At 50.6% G+C, this 19,031-nt stretch overlaps 1 protein-coding gene across 3 annotated transcripts; it reads left to right on the top strand.

Moving 5' to 3' along the window:
* Window positions 1–550: 550 nt before the first annotated feature.
* RGR (retinal G protein coupled receptor) lies at window positions 551–11,729 on the top strand. Of its 3 annotated transcripts, none has more exons than XM_057737063.1 (7): window positions 551–660; window positions 2,353–2,509; window positions 3,904–4,025; window positions 7,021–7,174; window positions 8,574–8,691; window positions 10,485–10,598; window positions 11,082–11,729. In XM_057737063.1, the coding sequence occupies exons 1-7, from the start codon at window positions 582–584 to the stop codon at window positions 11,202–11,204; spliced, it is 867 nt and encodes a 288-aa protein (XP_057593046.1). In that variant the 5' UTR covers window positions 551–581; the 3' UTR covers window positions 11,205–11,729. The 3 variants fall into 3 exon arrangements, with proteins under 3 accessions (XP_057593046.1, XP_057593045.1, XP_057593047.1); XM_057737062.1 differs by having other exon boundaries at window positions 582–660; window positions 2,353–2,520; window positions 3,885–4,025; window positions 11,082–11,204; XM_057737064.1 differs by lacking the exon at window positions 10,485–10,598 and having other exon boundaries at window positions 582–660; window positions 11,082–11,204.
* Window positions 11,730–19,031: the final 7,302 nt, after the last annotated feature.

The raw sequence follows: 19,031 nt of genomic DNA, 5'->3' as shown, positions 1-19,031 counted from the left end.
CACAGCTAGTTAATGGTTAATTCAGAACCAGAATTGGTCTCTAGTCCCAGTTATAGCTCTTTCTGTGACAGCAAATGCCTTTCCAACCATCATTCGTTCCCCATCACTTGTGAGCACACAAATGTGAGCAGGATACACACACACACACATGCACACACATACACACGGGCTCTCAGCTTGTCAGTACCTGCAAACACGGAAGGGCCTGGCTCCGGACCCATTCTCAGGCTCAGCTGCAGCTCAGATCCCCCCTTCTGCTCCCCATCCCTCCCTTCATTATGCAACTCTTTTCTAATTCAGCTTTGAGCCATGCACCATTTGGATTCCAGGTCCTTAATCCGATGGAGCTGAGATGAATGAGGCAGGACTCCCTGCTGGCTTCACAAAGGCTGCACTGTCTAACTGGTGAATGGGTTCCTTCTGCCCTGGTGAATGGGGGGGGTAGGGGGCAGCAAAAAGGAGCCCGATGTCTAGCGTAATAACCTGCACGTGTCAGCACGTGGAATGGCCCTTTATAATGGAGAGGCCGGGGTTGGGGGAGCCAGAGAAGAGCTGGGTCAGCAGGGAGGAAGGCAGAGAGAATGGCAGAGTCCAGGACCCTGCCCACTGGCTTCGGGGAGCTCGAGGTGCTGGCAGTGGGGACAGTGCTGCTGGTGGAAGGTGAGCCAGGCAGGAGCCGGGGTGGAGTGGGAACACAGCGGGCTCCCCGAACCCAGGCCACAGCTGCAAAGCTGGCAAGGAGAGGTCCCCAAATCCTACTCCTCTGTGCCCGGACCCATGGGGTCTTCTGATGGCTGCATCTACGGGCTGCAGCATGCAGGCTGGGAGCCAAGAGAAAGAAGCCAGGCAAGGGACAGGGAGGGAGGGACTCTGAGAATGGGATGTCTGCCCAGGGCATGACCAAGCACAAGGCCTTTTCATGTCCCTGCAGCCAGGAAAAAGTTGAATCCACTCACTGGAAGTCCTGCTAAGAATCTCGTATAAGATCGGGCCCCTGGTAGGCTCTGGAGACAGACAGCTCTGCCACCTGCTGTCTGTATCACTGAAACCAAGACTCTTGAGCTTTCTGACCCTCGGTGCCCTGACATTCCAAGTGTGCGGTGGTGAAGGTTAGGTGTGATCAGGGCATAAAGTGCTAGCCTAGATAGGCACCCAGGGATTTCAGTTCATTCACTCCCTTCCTCTCCAGCCCCACATTACTTGCACCATCTCCATTCCCTTGGCCCTAAGCGCTTCTGCTCTAGGGGCAACCTGGGTCCATGAGGTGCAAGCTTCAACCCAGAGTCCCTAAGATGCTTGCTGAGGCCAGAGCTGGGCCAATAGATTCTGGAGTTGGGCCAGCCCATGACTAGGTTGATGGGGGATGCAGCTTTTGTTCTAAGCAGATCCAGAGAAACAATCAACACATTTTCTCACCCAATGAGAACTGACAGTGGAGAGGGAGCAGCAGCCACTAGGCTGGTCCGGGAGGCCCTAGATGTCATCGTCTGGTGGCTGAAGCCCCTTTTCCTCTCCACCGGGAACCCTGCAACCTAGCATCCATCTAGGTCCTCAAACATTCCTTGAAAGTTTACACCTTTATGTTTTTGCACGTGCTGCTCCCTCTTTCTAGAATGCTCTCCCACATCCTGTCCTCCTAGTGAACACTCATGGTTTGAAGGTAGGATCCTTCCCTGTTCCTCTTTCGATGGGAGAAGCTGAGGTTCAGGGAACATAAGGGGCAGCAAGTAAGTGATGAAGCCGAAATTCAAGGTCAGGTCTGTCTGACACCGGAGACCACTGCCTTCAAGCTCACCTCCCTGCCTGGGGTCCTGGGAAGCGCCCCGTTCTATGCTGCTTCCTCTTCTCCAAGGCTCTCCCTGGCGTTGTTCCAGAGCCCTCGGAGTAGGCATTTGAGTCCCAGCTCTGCCACTTACTAGTTGCATACTTGGGGCAGGTTGGCCAGCATCTCTGAGCCTTGGCGTCCTGGCTGTAAGCAGGAAGGATAGTGTCTAGGTGAAGGCTGACTGGAAGGATCCACGTAAAATGCTCAGCACCTGGCCGGGCACGTGATAAGTGCTCGGTGGCTGTCTGTGATTGTGACTGTTCTGGCACAGACCGTGCTGCACTTTATTGGATTTCTTCCCCATCTGTCTTCCCATCAGACTGTGCTTTGGTAGAGGGCAGGGTGTCCATCTCATGGCTGTCGGTACCTGAGGGCCAGCCCACTGCGCAGGTGCTTGACGAGCTGCACTGAGATGGATGCTGAGTGGCTGGGGGAGGGTTGCTGAGGTTCCATCCACCCTGCGGCCCCTCATTCTGAGCCTAGGAGGGCCTCCCCAGCCCTGGTGCCAGCTGTCTCCTTCTTTTCAGCTCTCTCTGGCCTCTGCCTCAATAGCCTGACCATCCTCTCTTTCTGCAAGACCCCAGAGCTGCGGACTCCCAGGCACCTGCTGGTGCTGAGCTTAGCGCTGGCAGACAGCGGGATCAGCCTCAACGCCTTCATTGCAGCCACATCCAGCCTCCTCCGGTACCTGCCCCGTCCCCAGTCCCCGGGCTCTGGGCCCTTACCTCTGGGCACTAAGACATTCTTCCTACTTGTAGAAAACTCTAGCAGCGGCGGGGAGGGGGAGGGCAGACTGAACTAGGTTAAATCCAAATTCCACACTGACTATCCCTGTAGAACCACAGCCAATTTCTGGAACACAGGAGAGGCTCTGACCTGACCATCAGAGCTGGCTGACTGTGGGGATTAAAAGCGTGGGCCCTGCAACGAGTCTGCCTATACTGGAATCCTTTTTGAATTATTGTTTTCTCTGGGTACATGCCCAGTAGTAGGGTTGCTGGGTTATATGGTAATTCCATTTTTAGCTTTTTAAGGAACCTCCATACTGTTCTCCACAGTTGCTGTATCCATTTACATTCCCACCAACAATATAGGAGAGTTCCCTTTTCTCCACACCCTCTCCAGCATTTATTGTTTCTAGATTTTCTGATGATGCCCATTCTAACCAGTGTGGGGTGATCCCTCATGGTAGTTTTGATTTGCTTTTCTCTAATGATGAGTGATGTGGGGCAGCTTTTCATGTGCCTCTTGGCCATAGGTTGGAATCCTGACTTCATTATTTCCATCTCTCGGCTTCCTCTGTAAACTGGATATTTTTACCCAACTCACATGGTGGTGGCAGTATGGACTTATTAGTTGTGAATTACTTAAAAGCAGCGCTTGGCACCGAGGAAGCCTTGAACAAGTGTTTGTGAAGGCAAACAGGACTTCGACACGTGTGTGAGAGCTCCTTATGGCAGACCAGGGCCTTCCAGGCGGCCTCAGACGCTGTTTACAGAATTGTTTTCTCAAGCAGATGGAACATTCCTGTGGAACCTAGAGCCCCACCTGCATGTGAATGCTCAGGGCAGACCAGTCTGCAGGGTCTGAATCCATGAGGATTCCTTGTCCTGTTCTCCTCCTGCCCCTTCCCAGGGTGGGGGAGGGGCACCTGAAGCTTCCACCTTGCTTGGCCCATGGGGCCAGGAGTTGGGGGGCCTGGGGTCTACTCTCTGACGTTGCTCTCACCTGCTGTGTGGGCCTTGGCTCAGTATGTTTTCCTCTCTGAGCCTCAGGCACGAGCTCTCCTCCCAACCAGGTAGTTCCATTCCTGTGATGCAGGCATCTGATCACCAGAGAGACCCTTTGGTCCAATCAAGGTGCAGTGAAGGACCCTGAGCCGGGAGAGTCTGCATCAGGCTCCACCCCTTCATCCCGGGGCTCCATCTCTAAGGACCCTGTTTCCTCATAGGAAAAATAGATAATAAAGCCCATTTTTAAGGAGCTGAAGGTGCCCTCCAAGCTGCTGCTGAGCAGTTGAGGAAGGAGGACAGGGACGGGGGGTGGGGACGGTCACCAGTGCCCCATATCTCCCACAGGCGCTGGCCCTATGGCTCAGAAGGCTGCCAGGCTCACGGCTTCCAGGGCTTTGCAACGGCGTTGGCCAGCATCTGCAGCAGCGCAGCCATCGCCTGGGGGCGCTATCACCACTACTGCACCCGTATGTCTTTGGGTTCCCAGAGTAGGGTGACATCCACATACTGAGGGTGATCGGAGGAAGGCCTGCTCAGTGTTTCCCAGTTCAGGGATGTGTGGGTGGGTGTAAGTGTGCTTGAGTGTGCAGTGTGGGCACTCAGGAAAGGAGGCAGGTTGGGAGAGTGCAGGAGAGGTGTTGAGGCCCGTGTTGGGAAGGCTGCCTGTGCCCTCACTACAGCCTCAGGCAAGTCAGGGGTCCTCTCTGAACCTTAGTCTCCTCCTCTGCAAGATGATTTTTGTAACCAACCTCACAATTTTATTTTGAAAATCAAATGAGATCCTGGATACAGAAAACACCCTTGAAGAGAGGCACTATTGGGAGGTAGAGATGTGGCACGTGTGCATGTGTGTGTGTGTGTGCGTGTATAACTGAGCATGTGCTTCTGCATTTCACACTTCCATGGAGCCTCCACCATGCAAAGGCTTCATGAAAACGAGTCTAGCTCTAGATTTTCCAAGATGTCAAATTCCATCTTCATAATTAGCCACATCAGTGTACCACTTGCCCTGTTATTTATCTGATTTTTTTTCTTAAAAGTGACTCTCTTAAAAAAAATTCAAACACCTGCTTTAGTCTCATTCTAAAAAAAAAAATCTGTGAAAACACAACTTTAATGTCTTTATAATTTTTATACACATTAAAGTAAAAAACATGTTCACCCATAGACCATTTAGAATACCACTCACTATGGAGATACATAAACATACTCTGGGGGGCCATGGCTCAGTTACCACTCACAGCAAGCCCCCAGCTTGCAGACTGGGAAGTAGGGGCTCAGTGAGGTTAAGTAGCCTGGCCCGGGTCACACAGCTACAAGGGCAGAGCTGGATGTCTCCAGAGGGAGTCTTTCCCTTTGTCTCCTGGGCTCTGAGTCCTCAGCTGTGGATTTGCCTGGCACGGAGGCTACTCTGGGGTCCATGGCTAGCATGGCCTCAAGCCCTGAGCATGTCCCCTTTGGAATCGCAGATCTGTCCCAGCCACAGACACACATGGCCTGCTGCCTTCCACAAAGTCACACGCCTCTGTCCAGGGCAGAAAAAAATGCCTTTGTTCTTATCTTATCCTAACTCCTATATGGCAGGTGAGGCCCTCCCACCCCATCTGATCTTGGAGCTCCTCTCCCACCACTTCTACCCCAGCCCTGTCCTCATATCTCTCTTGGACCACCATACACGTGCACGCGCACACACACACACACACACACACACACACACACTCTCACACATGCACACACAAATGCACACCTTCTCAGATGGCAACAAGCTCTCTGCTTTAATATAGGGCAGTTAATCCTTGTTCCAGGGGCCTCTGGATCAAAGCCCTTCCCGTGCTGGGAGGCACAGGAGAACAGGGAAGAGGGAAGAGGGACATGTGAGCTCATCTACACCATTAATGACACACCTTGGTGTGTCACTTTAGTCATCTCTTTTCAAAACTGCGAAGGCTGATACACACCAGTCACAGTGGATATTCGTTATTTTGCCCACAGTTGAGGGGGGAAGGTTGGTCTTAGTCTGCTCTGGTTGCGATAATAAAATACCTTAGACTGGGCTTCTTAAACAACAGACATTTATTTCTCACAGCTCTGCAGGCTGAAAGTCTGAGATCAGGGTCCCAGCACAGTTAGGTTCTGGTGAGGGCTTGTAGATGGCTGCCTTCTTGTTGTGTCCTCATATGGAGAAAGATCATCTCTCTGTCTCTTCTTTTACGAGCAGTAATCTCATCATGGGGGCTCCACTCTCATGATCTAATTACCTCCCAAAGGTCCCATCCCAAAAACCATCACACGAGGATTAGGGCTTCAGCATATAAATTTTGAAGGGATATAAACATTCAATCCATAGCAACAGGACACATCCAAGCAAATTCCATCTGAGGCTGTGTCAGTGGAAGCAAAGTGTTGGGATGAGGGAGGTTGTAGGCCCGCTCCTCTCTACTGATCAAACCCCACCTGGAGTCCTGTCCTGTGCCCTGGGGTCTTGTCTACAAAGGAGCACACACACACACACACACAGACACACACACACATGCATACACACACACAAACGCACACATGCACACACACACAAACTAAAGACAGAGGAGGCACCTGGGAAGGAAATTCTGGAGCCAGATCTAGGAGGAACCACTGGGGAGAAGGGCTGGATGAGGCTGTGAAGGACATGAGTGGAGGAATTGTGGTGGTCAGGTCACTGGGACTGGTCACACCCAAAGATGCTGTCGGGAACCAGGCTCTGTCTTTGGCACTGAGATGGGGTCTCACAGCCAAAGTCGAGAGTTCTCGGAGGGTATCCTGGAAACAGAGACAGTGGCCTGCTTCTGAGCAAGAGCTAAAGATGGTAGTAAGTTCCATCTTCCGCCTCCATCCCCCACCATTCTCACCTGAACCACTGTCTACTCTTCTTCCCTAACTTGGCTTTGGGAAGCACACCCATCTCTCTCCCTCTCTCTCTCTCTCCCTCTCTTTAAATATTTATTTATTTATTTGGCTGTGCCGGGTCTTTAGTTGCAGCATGTGGGATCTTTAGTTGTGGCCTGTGGGCTCTTAGTTGCAACATGCAGGATCTAGTTCCCTGACCAGGGCTCGAACCTGGGCCCCCTGCCTTGGGAGCTTGGAGTCTTAACCGCTGGACCATCGGGAAAGTCCCCAGCTGTCTCTTTGCCACCCCCTCTTTCTCTCTGTCCTCTAAAGGAGATGGTATAGAATGTCTCTAGGAGACTTTCACCATCCATTGTCTGTTTTATTCTTCATAACAACTGTCTGAAGCAGAGATTATCATTCCCCCTTTGTGAAGGAGAACATTGAGGCTCAGAGAAACTTTTAACTTGCCTGAGGCACTACGCTCGTCAGCATCAGAGCCAGCAGTTAGGGACATTCTGCGTGACCATGGAGTCCATTATTTTTCACTCTGCCAAGCTATCCCCCTCTCAAACCATCCTCCTCCTGTGTCCCACACAGGCAGCCGACTGGATTGGAACACGGCCGTCTCCTTGGTGTTCTTCGTGTGGCTGTCTTCTGCTTTCTGGGCGGCACTGCCCCTCCTGGGCTGGGGCCACTATGACTATGAGCCGCTGGGGACATGCTGCACTCTGGACTATTCCAGGGGCGACCGGTAAGATGGGGGGGAGCAGCTTCGAGGCTCCTTTCCATGGGAATCTTGGCTTTGAGTCTGCAGGACAGCAGTGTCAGCTGAAAATCCAAATGAGGACATGCCAACAGTTGCAAGACAATCTCAACTCCTTAGTCATGATACCCACATGCAAGTGGGACTCAGGAAAGCCCATTCTGAAGACTGGCCAAGTGATGGGAATGTTATGCAAGTTGGGGTGCAGAGTCGGGCCCCAGAAGGGGGTCCTATCCACAGAGCTATTGGCCTGTGTTGGTTATAACAGTCACTGAGCCCCCCATGACCCCATGCCCCCTTCAGCAGATGTCCCAGCTCTGACTTATCAACTTCTACAGGGAGCCATATTCTTGGTTCGATAGCGTCAAAGAATGCCAAATTCTTTGCATTGGGAGGGACACCCTTGCCATGGAAGTCAGTTCTCTGAATTCCCTGAGCATCAGCTGTGGGCCCAGCCCTGGAGAGACAAGAGTAAATGCATGGCGGCGCCCACCATTGTGGGGCGTGTCTGGTATACTGCCAGATGGACCTGGCTCCAGGGACTCCAGGGCTCCCTCCAGGGGCTGCCTTGGGGAGGGACCACAAAAGCTCCAGCCCTTCTCTTGCTTCTGCTAGAGCCAAGCTGCATTTATCAGTTTCACGTATTTATTCATATTTACTCATAAAGCATCTGCCTTGATGACAGGTCAAACCCACTGGAGAACTCTGGGTCTTGCCTAATGCCCTCCGGGGCACTCCCTGCAGGTATTTCCCCAGCTGGTGTCCAGTCCTTCTGACAGCCCTCCCTCCCACCCCTCCTTAGTGGACAGCACTCAGGTGACGTGATGTCCCCTTCATGGAATGGCAGTCTACCTCCCTACGACTCCCACCTGCTCCTGGTCAGCCCTTTTGTCCCCCATGACCATTACCTGGGACCCCAGGCTCTTCTCTGGTCCCTTCAGTGATTTCTTCAGTGATACAGCATCCGGTCTCATCCATAGGGTCCTTCCAAATCCCTGTGCCAGGAACACTCTTTGAACCATCTTTCCTCCTGGTCTACTGACATCTCCATTTGGTAAACATGTTTCCCACACTAAAGTGTCCCTTCTCCACGCTTGGGGCACATGCAGAGAGCAGGGCTGAGCACCTGAACTGCCCAACAGCAAGTTGAAGGAGGACTGTCCCTCGTCCCAGCTCCCTGGCTCCTAAAGGCAGGTTCTAGGAGGACCTAGTAGTTCCCTGGTTCTGAGGGGAGTTCAGCTGGAACCCGGGAGCACCCACACTCTGAATACTCATCTGATGGGAGCAGTTCCCCGCATCCAACTGTCTAGCCCAAGTGATGGGCCCTCTAAGGCAGCTGATTATCTCTGAGAGGCAATCCTGACTCCTGCATCCCCTCTGCCTGCAGAAACTTCACCAGCTTCCTCTTCACCATGGCCTTTTTCAACTTCCTCCTGCCCTTCTTCATCACAGTCATATCCTACCGACTTATGGAGCAGAAACTCGGGAAGACTGGCCGTCCCCCGGTAAGGATCAACTCCTGGAGCAGGAGAAATCTCTGTCCCTCTCAGGGACACCAGGGAACATGAATGATGTGACAGCAATCAGTGGTTCTCTGTGTTTTCAACGATCAGGAGAGAAATCCAGCTTTGGTACGTACAGCATGGGGTGTGAGGACAGGAACCCCCCCCCCTCCCGCATTGCTGGGGATCACCAAGACCTGGGAGGAAGGATCTGAACTGCTCAGACTTACCCAGACCCCGTAACCGCGAGAGAGGCAGGATGCCCTACTGGACACCATCCTTGCCATTACACTTGCTTCTTCCCAAGAATGTGAGGGTTGGCACAAAATTACATGCATTTTAAATGCTACTTTTAAATTGCTTCAAGATGTTTCATTTAAGCGCAGGCACAGGCTGTTACCCACAACATAAAATCACACCTGCAAGCACATTTGTCCAAGAGAAACAATGCTTCGAAATAAGCCCTCCCGGCCATTTCTCAATTTCTGCATTAATATTCTCTAGCCATGATTTTCTTTTATTACCTGAACAGTCTAGCAGATGAGTCATAAGCAGCACCAGAGATTCAAAAACAAAAACAAACCAAAAAACCCCAGATACTAATGTTACTTTATGTGCATTATGTCATTTTGTTTTTGCATCCACTCTCTGAGGAAGGAAGGTGTTATTGTCCCTATGTCACAGATTAGAAAATTGAGACTGAAAGGGGTTAGCTAGGCAACTCTTCAAAAGCCACACAATTAGTACTAGCAGAGTTGGATCAAACCCAGGTCTGGGACTCCACCACTCAAGTGGGCAATCATAGTGCAGAAAAGAAACACTCTCTTTGTTGAGACACTTCATCTGCCACACTTTTTTTTTTTTTCTGTGCATTGGAGAAGCACTGTACAAATCGATTTTAGCTGTGGATCCAAGTTCCCCTGGCACAGAAGGAGGGCGAGGGCTGTGCCGGTGCTTTCCTCCACGGCTGTCCTCCGCGCTCTGCCCTCCCCTAGCCCTGCCTGGGTGCTCAAAGTCGCCGCATTTATTGGCGCTTCAATCGGCCAGGAGACAAGGCTGCCGCAAGGATTTTCTCATTTTTCCGGGTTGACTTTAAAACCATCCATTCACTAGCATCAGCAGAGGTCGCCACGCATTGTCCCAGGGACCTCGGCTGTGAGTTGAGGTCACTTTCTTTCTTAAAGGGCGACATGGTCAATAAGAAAATAAGCATTGATTTTTAGCCTCAGAATTTTAACTTATGAGGGTATGCCGGGAGCAGTTTAGCAAGGTCCGTCCTGAAATTAGAGCGTAAGTCGTGCGCTCTCATGTGGCCACAGGTGGTACCACGTCGCCTACTGCCTAGTTCGATCTCACAGGATGGAAAGCAGCCCTTTTGAACCCAGGACAGGTTGACCCGCCAGTGGCTGCAGCGGCTGATCGCGAGCTGGTTCTGGGACTGAGTTGTGAGGGCAGCTCAGCCTGGGGACCCTTATGCGCACAGCTATACTCACGGAGCCTCGGGTTTCTCAGAGCACAGACCAGGAAGGAAGCTCATTTTCCAACCCAGTCCCTGCCTCCAGGCAAGTCAGGCATTATCAGGCCACTTTACAGACAAGGAAACCGAAGTCAAGTAAGCTTGAATGAGAGGCCTAGGGTCACACGTCTCAAACAGAAGAGAGATTCATCTGGTCCCAGGTTCCTCCACAGGCTCAGCATCTTCCTGCATCCCTGCCGAGGACCAACCTGGTCCCTGGACCTCGTGAGGCTGCCAGCCACCTGGAGCAAGTCAATGCTTCCCTCCCATGTCTCCCCAGGTGAACACCGTTCTGCCAGCCAGGACGCTGCTGCTCGGCTGGGGCCCCTACGCTCTCCTCTATCTATATGCAGCCATCGCGGATGTGACCTCCATCTCCCCCAAACTGCAGATGGTACAGACACTGCCAGTACCCAAAGCTAGAACTCTCGCCATTTTTGTGCCTCTGTTTTACCCATCTCTATTTCTGGTTTTATGGCCTCCATGATAGGCTCTCTCTTTCTCTTTTCCTTTGAAAACTCATAACTCGCTGGGTATTAGCTTGTCCCCTGGTCACACAGGGCCACTGCTTGACATGGCCTAGACCTCATGTGAGATGACAGCAACAGCCAGCCAGAGGATGACACGTACACTCTGGGACCAGGGGCTGAGATTGGTGCCTGGGGAGGAGTGTGCTTCCATGCATCATTTGCCAACACATGTCATGGTCAGAGAAGGCTCAGAGGCTGCAGAATCAAGCCAAGGACAGATGCTTGGCAGCTGGTGGGGGCGGGGGGGGGGAGTCGGGGTGAGCGTGGGGGACCACAATCCCCAACTGGGACCAGGGAGAGGAGCAGAGGCTCTGAAGCATCTCTCTTGGACTTTTCTGTCACAACAGGTGCCCGCTCTCATGGCCAAGACTGTGCCCACGGTCAACGCCATCAACTATGCCCTGGGCAGTGAGATGGTGCACAGGGGAATCTGGCAGTGCCTCTCGCCGCAGAAAAGAGAGCAGGACTGAGAGCAGTGAGCCTCTCCAGCGGGGTGCTAAGACCCAGGCCCACCCTGGCCGCCCTGGACTGAGCCCCTCACAGGAGGCTCCCAGGGAGTCCTGTCCAGCAACCTCAGGAGCCAAGTTCCAGACACTCACCCACCATCCCCGATGGCCCTGTTGAGCCTGGCCCGAGGCTGGACACAGGGGAGTCAGAGAGAAACCAGGCTGCATGGAAAGAGCTGGGACTTTGGGGCAGACAGACCTGAGTGTTGGTCATAGCCATCCACGGGAGGCTGAGAGATCTTGGGAAAGTCGCGTTCTCTGAACTCAGCTTCCTGACCCCTAATGGAAGGATGTTAATATGGACCTCAGGTCTGTCGTGAGGCTTGAACATGATAGTGTGTACTCATCACGAACATAGAAGCTGCTGCTCATTAGAACAGCTGTTAGGACTCAGAAACTTACATAGAAGGGGGTGGAAGCCCCGGGTTTGTTTGTGGGAGCTCAACCCAGGCTGCCAGCGTTCCAATACTACTTATTAAATCGTGATCTTGTGCAGGTGACTCACACTTTCTGGGCATTTGTTTCCCAACTGTGAGGTGTGATGACAGTAATGGTGACGTGACCATGCAGAAAAGCCCAGAATGTTACCAGGCACGTGCCAATTGCTCACTGAGAGTAGCCACCAGCACCTGCCAGTCAAGACAGCTAGCCTCTTGTTGCTTCACTGCCAACATTTAAAAAATCAGGACAATTTATTTAGAACTACAACCACCTGAAGATGAGGCCCCACCAACCCGAAGGAGGCTCCATGGTGACAGTTTGAGGCGCAGGGTACCTTTTGCCCAGGGCTCATGCTCTCCCATCAGCTGCAGCTCGTGTGTTCCGTGCAGAACCCGCGTGCAACTCAGTTTGAGACACTAACGCTGGGGTCCCCAACCCTGGGTGTACCTCTGCACCTCCCACAGAGTCAGCGCTTCAGGGACAAGGCACAGTTTGTCCTGGGTAGGACCCATGGCCCTAGAGGGAAATGAGGATGGGTGGAGGGTGATTGTTGACTCCACAGAAGGTCTGATGATGGAGGGGCAGCTTCCCCAGGCAGCACGGAGGCAGGAAGTCTGAAAGCCTGTCCCTTGGAGCTGAGGGGAGGAGAAGCCAAGTCCCTGGAGTGGGGGGGGGGGGAGGGTTAGCCATGAGAACAGCATCTGGGGTCCCTGCAGACCAGGACCTGCCTCTTGGTTTTGCAAATGCAGAAAATCAGGCCACAGAAACATCTAATTCACAAGAAGTCTGCACAAAGCAGAGGCCGGCTCAGTCATTTTGCAAAACCTTGTGGGGTGGGGAAGGGACACAGCCTTCACACAGCACTGTTTCCTAGACCATGCCCTGTGCTAGGTACTCTGGAGACAAGATGCCACTTGGCCTCACTCCAGCGCCTACACAGGGTCCTTGTCTTTGGCCCTGGAGTGGGGGTGGGCTGGGGAAACCTGGGACCCAAGCTGGGCTCACACACAGGCTGAGTGGGTCACCAGGAAAGCAATGGGTTCTGAGGCCCAGAGATGCTGATTCTGCCCCCATAGCCCATGGATCCTTAAATTGCTGTTATTGGGGACCCGCCCTTCATGTCACCATTAGAAATACTAAGTCCCTAAGGAGGGATGAGGGAACACAGTGAGAAGAGAGGTGGAGATAAGCCCCAGACTCCAAGAGAGAAGGGCTGGAAGGTTAGGGGAGGCTGAAGACACCAAGCAAGAGTGGCCTGTGTGCCCAAACAGATCATGTCCCTGCCTGTGCTGGGGGCAGGGGCGGGGGGGAGGGGCGGGGGAGGCAGGTTGGCTGCATGTGGCCAAGGACAGCTCGAGCCCTGTGTCCCCAGGTCTGTCTGAAGAGGGGAAGGTGGGTGGGCTTGGGACATCTCCACCCTGGGCTGAGTCGGCAGAAGATGGGAGGGGCTGACAGCACCCAGTGGGGAATGACCAGAGCCCTACCTGAAGCTACTTATTCAGAAGCCTCAAGTCCACCCGCAACCCTGCATCTTACTCACGGAAAGTGTCTAGGGAGACTCATCACCTTTAGGTGCCACTTCTGCAGACCCCCGGGATTGCATAAAGCCTAATTTAAAAGGCACAAAATTTGTTTCCTAAGAGTGCCTACCATTCTAAGATCCATTGATTTCAGAGCTTATTTAAGCTCTTATTAAAGGAAATGTAAGTACGGCAGTATAATATCCCCCATCCCACCGCATCTTCTTGCTGGGAAAGATGCCTCTGCCTGTTGACAAATGGACCTGAATTAAAGTTACAATAAAGTAGCAAATTGTCTCTGAGGTAAAGGAATGTACAATCCCTGGCCTCCTCACCAAGATTCCCACTGGGACAGTTTTCCTGGGAAGAGGAGGGACTGTGCCTGATTAGAAAAAGGAAACATACATTAATTATGGCTTAAACAATCTCTATATTTTCTATTAAAAGTAAAAGGATTTTACAAATTTTCCACATCCAATAGCAAGGTAGAAGCCTAATTTATTGATATCTTTCCCTTTGCCATGAAACTGAAAGGATTTCTGCTGTTTTCCCTGTTAGAGACACTCCTAGTTCAATTTGTTCAAACACATGCTCACTTCCTCTCCACCAAAACTGTCTCCTGGATTATTTTTTCCATCTCAGTAATATTGTTACTATTTGTCCTGTCATATAAGCTAAATGAAGAGGAAAGGAAGCGGGGTGGGAGGAAGCCAAGCGATAGGCAGAAGTCCTTACCCGCAAGATAAGGATGACTCAGTGCCTAGTTTCTACCACAGGGTGGCAGTGCTAACTCAATGATAAATTAATCCAACCTGGGCCTCCAGTCCTGAGGCTGCCTTTTGAAGAGCCTGGAGGTTCCTCACAAGGCCCCTCTATCGACTCCTGCAGGATCCCAAACAAGCTCTCTTTTCTGCTCTTGTTACGGAAGCCTGATGTCTAGTTTTTTTCCATTCCAAATAATGATGCAATTACACGTCTCTTTGAAGGGCACAGAATGGCATGCCCACTGTCCTGAGGACTCCCAGAGGGCCCGATATAGCTCCCCTTTTCTCTGCAGACAGAACAGTCAGATGTAAACCTCCAAAGTCTTCCCACGCATAGAGTTTGGTTAGGAGGTCTGGTCTGGCTGTTGCCTCTGTCCAACCGTGAGAAGTTGGGACAGTCCCTGAATCTTTCTGACTTGGATTGTTCATCTGGGAAGTGGAGGTGATGGCACCTTACACTGATATTACATGTGGCAACACACTGTAAACCAGGAGGTGCAGGACGTGAGGGCCTTGCAAGGACCACACCCAGAGAAGCAGCCCAAGCCTCAGCAGAGGTGCAGTAAATGGCATTTGGTGATGGTAATTCTTCTAAGATAACGAGTCCTGGAAAAGCCCTGAGTGAAGGCCAAAGTCACAGTTCCTAAATCTTCCCTGTCCTCTTGGTTGAGGTAACTTGCTGCTCCCCTCTGAAGCTGTTCCCTGGCCCTGACTCCACACACCTGTTCCTCCTTCCATCCCTGCAGCTGCTGCTACAATGGCCTCCATTGTCTCCCTGCAAGGCGTCCTCTGTCCAGCTGCCCTGCTTTTTTGCAGCTGTCAAAACACATGCAAGTCCCTCACTGTCTAGGTGAGAGGCAGCGCACCAGCTTGGAAAGCACTTAGGTGTGGGTATTGGAAAACCTGTCATGAATTCAGGATTGGTCTCTTATTTATTGTGTGACCAAGTTTGAGCAAGTTTCTTATCTCTGAATTTGTTCCACTCCCACCAAAATGGCCTCACTGGGATGGCATATTTCCAAGCACGTAGTACATAATGGGTGTTCAACAAATTAATTAGAGTCCCACATTATTGACTATTTCTTTTCATCCCCTGATTTTTACTGTCACTCAAGAAAGGGGCGTACAGGAGAATTATGATGATCGAGTGACGATTATATGCAACATGTGTCACATCTCAACCTCGTTTAATTCCCCACAACATCCTCAAAAACATATTCTCCAACGTGTCTGCACCTTCGAGTCATCTTTGGGCCTGGCGATTCAAAGTGTCCCTGGACCAAAAGCATATGGGTGCTTGGTAGACATATAGATTCCCAGGCCCCGCCCCAGACCCTCCCGAATCTGGATGTGCTTTCTTAAATGACCCCTAGGTCATTTGTGTGCATCTTAAAGCTTGAGACGCACAGAGGAGCTTTACAGACTGTGATGTCTGAGTCCCTCCCGCAGAGACTGATGTAATTGGTCTGAAGGGCTGGCTGGGCTTGAGGCTTTTAAAAGCTCCCAGATGATTCTATTGTGCAGCCAAGATTAAAAACCATTGATTAGGGGTGGGGGTGGTGCTTATGGACACTCATTTTATGAACAGTGATTTAGCTGAGATTTACTCTGAGTCATCTGTGTGGCGATTCTTTGCTGTTTTATATAAATATATATACATGTCCACACACACCTACGTATATACATTTCTCTCTAGAAGTCTACTTCTTTGCTACTCACCCCCATCTAGTCCTATGGCTTGCTCTCATCTTTCTCTTACTAATTCCCCAAATCCCAAAGATCATGGACCCAGCAGTAGAGTTTCAGCCTGAGGCGTTTTGTTTTACCACCATGGTATCATTTACAAGAGAATAGGGTCGGGTCTTGTAATTGATGGAGAGACAAAGGCAGAAAGAGGTTAAACATACTCCTTAAGGCCATACAGTACATGGGGAAGCCTGACTCCTGACTACAAGCCCAGCTTTTCGGGTATCAGTACTGGCAGTTCAGATGCACGAGGTAGAGAGTCGGGCTTCTCAAACCATAAGGCACACACGAATCATTGTTAAGTGCACACTGTGGTTCAGTTAATCTGAGATGGGGCTGAGATTCTGCATTTCTAACAAGATCCCGAGTGAAGCCAGTGCTGCTGAAGCTGTGGTGTGTTTGGCTAGGGCATCACACCGTGATCCCTGGTTTCAGTTGCCTGACTTTCCCTTCCCATCTGCTGACCAGGGTGTTCATTCAGTCTTCCTCACCTGGCAGATGTTTCAGAACAAAGTTTCCAGGTGTGTCATCAGGCTGTGGAGATCCGCGGACCTCCCATGCCATACCTTAGACCACCACTAGGTGGCGCTCCGGGGACCCCCCCACCCCACCCCCCCACCCCACCCCCCACCCCGCCACAGGATTTCATGTTGCTAAGCCGCTCTTGGGTGTTCCTTCAACAAATGTTTATTTAGCCTAATTATATCAGGACACCGTTTAAACAAGACAGTCAAGGTCCCCACTAGCAGTTTACATTCTAAGATAATAAACAAGTGTATAAAATAGATCATTATGAATTGTGCTGAACAAGGAGATAAATAAGGAATAAGATAGGAAGTGACTGGGAGAGGTGGTCAGGGGAGACAGCTCTGAGGTGGTGATATTTGAGCTGAGATTTAAAGGATGAGACTAAGGCAGTCAGGTGGAGAGCAGGGGGGAAAGCATTCTGGTCAGAGGGAACAGCAAGAGGGAATGGGCTTTGCTCTTCAAGGAACAGAAAGATTCAAAATGCTGGAGCAGATAAAGTCAAGGAGAAGCAAGAAAAGATACAGGGACCATGTCCAGCAGGGCTGGAGTGGGGAGATGGGGAAAAGGGATTAGGTTTCATTTTAAGAGCAAACGAAAGCCTTTGAAAGGTTTTAATCAGGAAAGTAACCAGATGTGATTTTTATTTTTAACTGATTGCTCTGGCTGCTATGCAGAGACTACAGTGAAGGGGCCCACGGTGAGGGTAGGAAAGTGAAATAGGACTGTTAAAATAGTTCAGGCTAGAGGTGCTGTTGCCTTGACCTTGGGTGGTAGTGGTGGTGAGAAGTAAATAAATATGGTATATAGTTTCAGAAGCAAATGAGACAGGACTTGCTAGTCATTTGAATGAGTTTATTGGTTTGGATGCTTTTGAGTTCAGGAAACAGAAAACACAATGTTAGTTAACTGTCTTCACAATGTTAGTTAACAACTTAGAGACTTACACAAATGGAAGGTGTAATGGATGTAGGCTTCAGGCAAGGTTTGATCAGGGCTCTAGCCTTATGTTTCTATAATTTTCAGTCATGCCCCATCTCTCCTCCACCATTTATGTGTCCATTTATCTTTATGCTGACTTCATACGTAGTTGCAAGAGGACTTCAAGAGAAAGATACATACATGTTTACAAGATGGTTCTATTTGCATGGAGGAGGAGCAAGCATAATTTGTGATAACTGTTAAACAAAAATCTTGTACTTGGGATTGACTGACCCATCTTTGAACTAATCCCTGTTGCCAAGAGCGTGGATCAGATAATTGGCTTAACACTCCCAGTATATCTCCATTGCCAATGGACTGATTCACTTAGATGGGAGTTACTGGAAACAAGCACCACATGTAAGGGGATGAAATTACCTTAGTTGGTTTGAATCAGTGACGTATGGGTGTGGTCAGTCCTACCTAAATGGCATAGGTGCTACATAGTAGGGGAGAACAGCATGGATGCTGAGGAGAAAATGACAGTTTCCACTGCGGGAACTCTATGAGGTTTGAAGGCATGGGAGAACATAAGAATGACTCCTAGGTTTTTGCAGGTGTCCTATGCTAAGATGGGGAAGATACACAGACTTGGAGGGGAATAAATACACATGCCTCCTAGATACTCAGGTGTCTGTGTCCAGTGAGGATTAGGAAACATAAGCAGGAGCTAAAGGGAGTTGTCCTTGGTGGAGTCACATCACATGGCATCCCCTAGGTGTGGGACAGAATGACAAAGTCCCAGCCCGCGCACAGTCTCTCTTGACAGCCCAGGAAGCATGAGGAAAGGAGTGCTCTAGGATTCTGATGAGACGTGTAGGGCCTGTGATTCCCCAAACCAAATAAAGCCATGAGCATCAGTATTCTGCTATTAGGGGGATAAATGGAGACTCTTAGGGAATGTGTGTATTGGGAAAAATTAGAATTAAAAACCTTTACCAATCTTTTATTTCTGTGATCCTTAGAACAAACAAAAGAGAAAAGAAGGAAGGGGATTTGGGGTCCCATTTTTTGAAAAAAATCTGAGATTCAAACAGGTTGACTGATGACACCAGAGCCTGCATTTGAACCCTATCCTCTTGGTCCTAAGCTAAGCCTCCAAACCCTGCAGCTCCAAGTACCTGTGGCCACATAAACTATTCTTGGAAACTATGTACATGACTCAAGACAACACCTGCTCAGATGTTTTTTCAGGTGCTTTGGGAGATGACTTAACAGGGTGGCAGCAGGTAAGGTGGAAAGAAACCCTGGGCTCCCCGTCACCTTGGAGTTCCTGCCTTGCTGCTCCCTTCCTGTCTGACTTTGGGTGGGTCACTGAATTTTTCTGGTCTGTATTTTCATCCAGTTCGAAGTTTGGATTATATCAGTTGTTTTCAAATTTTAAAAAAAAAATGGAAGTTTTGGGGGTTTGTTTTTGTTTTGGAGAAAAGCCATACCAGGATGTAAATACATCAGAGAGATCTCAACATAACTTGTCCCCAGTCCTCTTCTCTGAGGACCATCATCCTGGAAGCTCTGAGGACCCCTCTGCTTGGCTTTCTAGGAGTCTGTAGTTGCTTCCCTTTCTAGGTAAGTCCTGGGGCTTCCCACCTGCCCCCAGCTTTAAAGCCTCCAGTGCCCTAGGAAAGCTGCCTCGCCATCCCTGCCTTCACACCTGGCAGCCCCACAAGGCAGCGGGTGCTCTCTATTCATAGCTCTATCAGGGCGTGAGCCCTATGGATGGAGTACCTTGGTTGTTCTGCCTGCCTGGGTTTCAAAGAAGGCCTTTGTGGAAGCTCAGGCATCAGAGAGCTAAAGACACAATTATTCATCAG

The sequence above is a fragment of the Hippopotamus amphibius genome, chromosome 5 (genome assembly GCF_030028045.1).
Source record: "Hippopotamus amphibius kiboko isolate mHipAmp2 chromosome 5, mHipAmp2.hap2, whole genome shotgun sequence".
Lineage (NCBI taxonomy): Eukaryota > Metazoa > Chordata > Mammalia > Artiodactyla > Hippopotamidae > Hippopotamus > Hippopotamus amphibius.
This window is presented reverse-complemented; position numbering and strand designations above follow the sequence as displayed.

Coding starts and splice junctions, on each gene's coding strand:
- RGR (XM_057737062.1), top strand. CDS start 582: ATGGCAGAGTCCAGGACCCTGCCCACTGGCTTCGGGGAGCTCGAGGTG. Junction 661..2,352: donor GACAGTGCTGCTGGTGGAAG/GTGAGCCAGGCA, acceptor CCTTCTTTTCAG/CTCTCTCTGGCCTCTGCCTC. Junction 8,692..10,484: donor GGAAGACTGGCCGTCCCCCG/GTAAGGATCAAC, acceptor ATGTCTCCCCAG/GTGAACACCGTTCTGCCAGC.